Source organism: Trypanosoma grayi (genome assembly GCF_000691245.1).
Source record: "Trypanosoma grayi strain ANR4 Tgr_1775_V1, whole genome shotgun sequence".
Lineage (NCBI taxonomy): Eukaryota > Euglenozoa > Kinetoplastea > Trypanosomatida > Trypanosomatidae > Trypanosoma > Trypanosoma grayi.
Window position 1 is genome coordinate 1 of NW_008827393.1, and position 2,166 is coordinate 2,166.

At 55.9% G+C, this 2,166-nt stretch overlaps 2 protein-coding genes across 2 annotated transcripts; both read left to right on the forward strand.

Annotated features, from left to right (window-relative positions):
- Positions 1–159: 159 nt before the first annotated feature.
- Positions 160–792, forward strand: DQ04_17751000 (putative DNA polymerase kappa, putative,DNA polymerase IV; the record flags this gene model as incomplete). The annotated part of the gene is made up of 1 exon (XM_009317630.1): positions 160–792. The coding sequence occupies one exon, from the start codon at positions 160–162 to the stop codon at positions 790–792; it is 633 nt and encodes a 210-aa protein (XP_009315905.1).
- Positions 793–1,103: 311 nt separating this feature from the next.
- On the forward strand, positions 1,104–2,166 carry DQ04_17751010 (hypothetical protein; the record flags this gene model as incomplete). Its single annotated transcript, XM_009317631.1, has 1 exon — positions 1,104–2,166. A coding segment is annotated over one exon (1,063 nt), but the record flags the coding sequence as incomplete, so codon positions are not given.

Genomic DNA, 2,166 nt, shown 5'->3' on the forward strand with positions numbered 1-2,166 from the left:
CTCGGCTCCTCCCTCGGGTTGAGCGGCTGGCTTGATGCAGCAACTGCGAACAGCACTGACAGTGGCGCCGATCGTGCCACCGAGGAGGTTCGGAAATCGATCGGTCAGGAGCGCACCTTTCTCAACCTCCAGAGCCGGTCAGATCTAAAGCAGACTGCTATGTCGAACCTGGAGGCAGCGCAGAGTGGGCTGTTGGAAGAGGGAATGGTGTGTCGCCAGGTTGTGCTCAAAATAAAGCGCACTAGCTTTCAGGTACAGCAGTTCACGAAGAATTTACCGCAGTACACTGATGATTTCGGCGTTCTCCGGCGTGCCGTGGAGGAGTTGCTGCTTCCGATTGTAGACCAGTACGCCCTCTTGCGCCTGTTGGGCGTGCGGCTGACTGGCATCATCATGAAGGAGGAGTACACAAACCGCGAGAAGCAGCACCGCAGCGGCATGCAGCGGTCCCTCTCGCAGTACTGCAGTGATGACGTCAGTGGGCCGCAGGCCACCACCTGTGGGGTGAAGCGCGAGAGAGAAGAAGACGGAATGAGGGCCAGCAGCGGTATTGAGGTGGTTGTTGTGTCCCAGGAAAAAGACGACGAAGGGGACAATGACAGTGACGATGATGATGTTGTGGTATGCTTGACTCCACCAAAAACAGTGAGGCAGTCNGAAAAAGACGACGAAGGGGACAATGACAGTGACGATGATGATGTTGTGGTATGCTTGACTCCACCAAAAACAGTGAGGCAGTCTAGTAAAGACAATAGTGGTAAAAATGGTGTCGATGTTATCATAATTGATTGATGGTGCAGACGGTTATTTGTCGTTTCGTGTGCATATTTCCTGGTGTCTATGTTTCTCTGTGTGTTTGTGCGTGTGTATGTCTACGGGTGGGCGGGTGGTTGCTGAATTCTGGAGTTGTAATTTCACTATTGTTGCTGGAATATTACTTTTTTTTTAGTGAGTTTGTTTTGGGGGCGAAACACGAGTCGTCTGCTTTTCATTGACTTTTGTTCCATGCTGCTTTATCATTCTCAAGCTTTTGCTTCCGGTTTCACCCTTTACGCCCCTTGGAAGAGCAGCAGACAACCCCGCCTCCTGCTGAAGTGCGGGAAATGAGGTACTCGTGCCACCATGGCTCTCCCTGGGCGGGGCGCGACGGTGCAGCAGTTGTGGTGGCAACCGCAGGGGCGACGTGCTCCACGACGATTCTCGCACTGGAGCGTGCCAACGCCTCGCTCACACGCGACCTCGAGCAGTGCCTTGAGATCCTGCGTGACGCGCGCGCATACACCGACGAGGTGGAGAGGGTGCTAGCCGCCGTCCCCGCCTTCGCGCTGGCCTTGCAGCGTCACCTGCAGGGCATGATGCTCTTGCAGCACGGTGTGTTCCTCGAGAACGCGGCTGCACAATTCCGTGTGTGGCGCAACGACCGCGAGGCGTTGCTTGCCGCCTTCGAGGAAGAGGCTCAGGACGCGTACGTGGCGTACAGGTGCCAAGTAGACGATCTCGTCGAGCAACACGAGAATGAAGTAGAAGAGGTGCACAGTGAGTGGCGCCGTACGCTGGAGGAGATGCAGGCGGAGGCGGCCAGATTAACGCAACGAATTTCGTCGGTTGACGAGGACGCGAAGGAGCGAGAGGCGCGGTATGCACTGCTGAAAAAGGCGGCCGGAGTGATTGAGCAAAAGCGTGGCAGCGGTGGCGGACGCAGCCGGGCGACGCAGGTGATGCCAGTATCAGTGGCGGTGGGGTGCCAGACGGCGGATGTTTACATGCGTACCATTGCTGTTCAAACGATGGACGATGACCTTGAGCAGCAGCAACAGGAGCAGCGTGCCCGCAGTATTCCCACTTCGCCCTTGCTTCCGTCTGAACCAGAAACGATTGAGAATATACAGCAGCATAAGCAGGTGGTTGTGGAGGAAGAAAATGAGCCAGAGCCAGAGCCATTTTCTGAAGTGCCTGTGGCGTTCCCAGGAGAAACACCACAAGAAAGCTCAGTGCTGCGCGTGGCACTGGAGCAACGGAAGCTCGACGAGATGGAGCTCCGCAGACTCCGTTTGGAGTTGCAACAGCTCCAAGAAGAATGCACTCAGGAGAGAGAAGCAGCACTGACGGCGCGTGTGAAGTGCTCTGTGCTTGAGAGCATGCTGCGGAAACAGTCGCAGGAAGTCA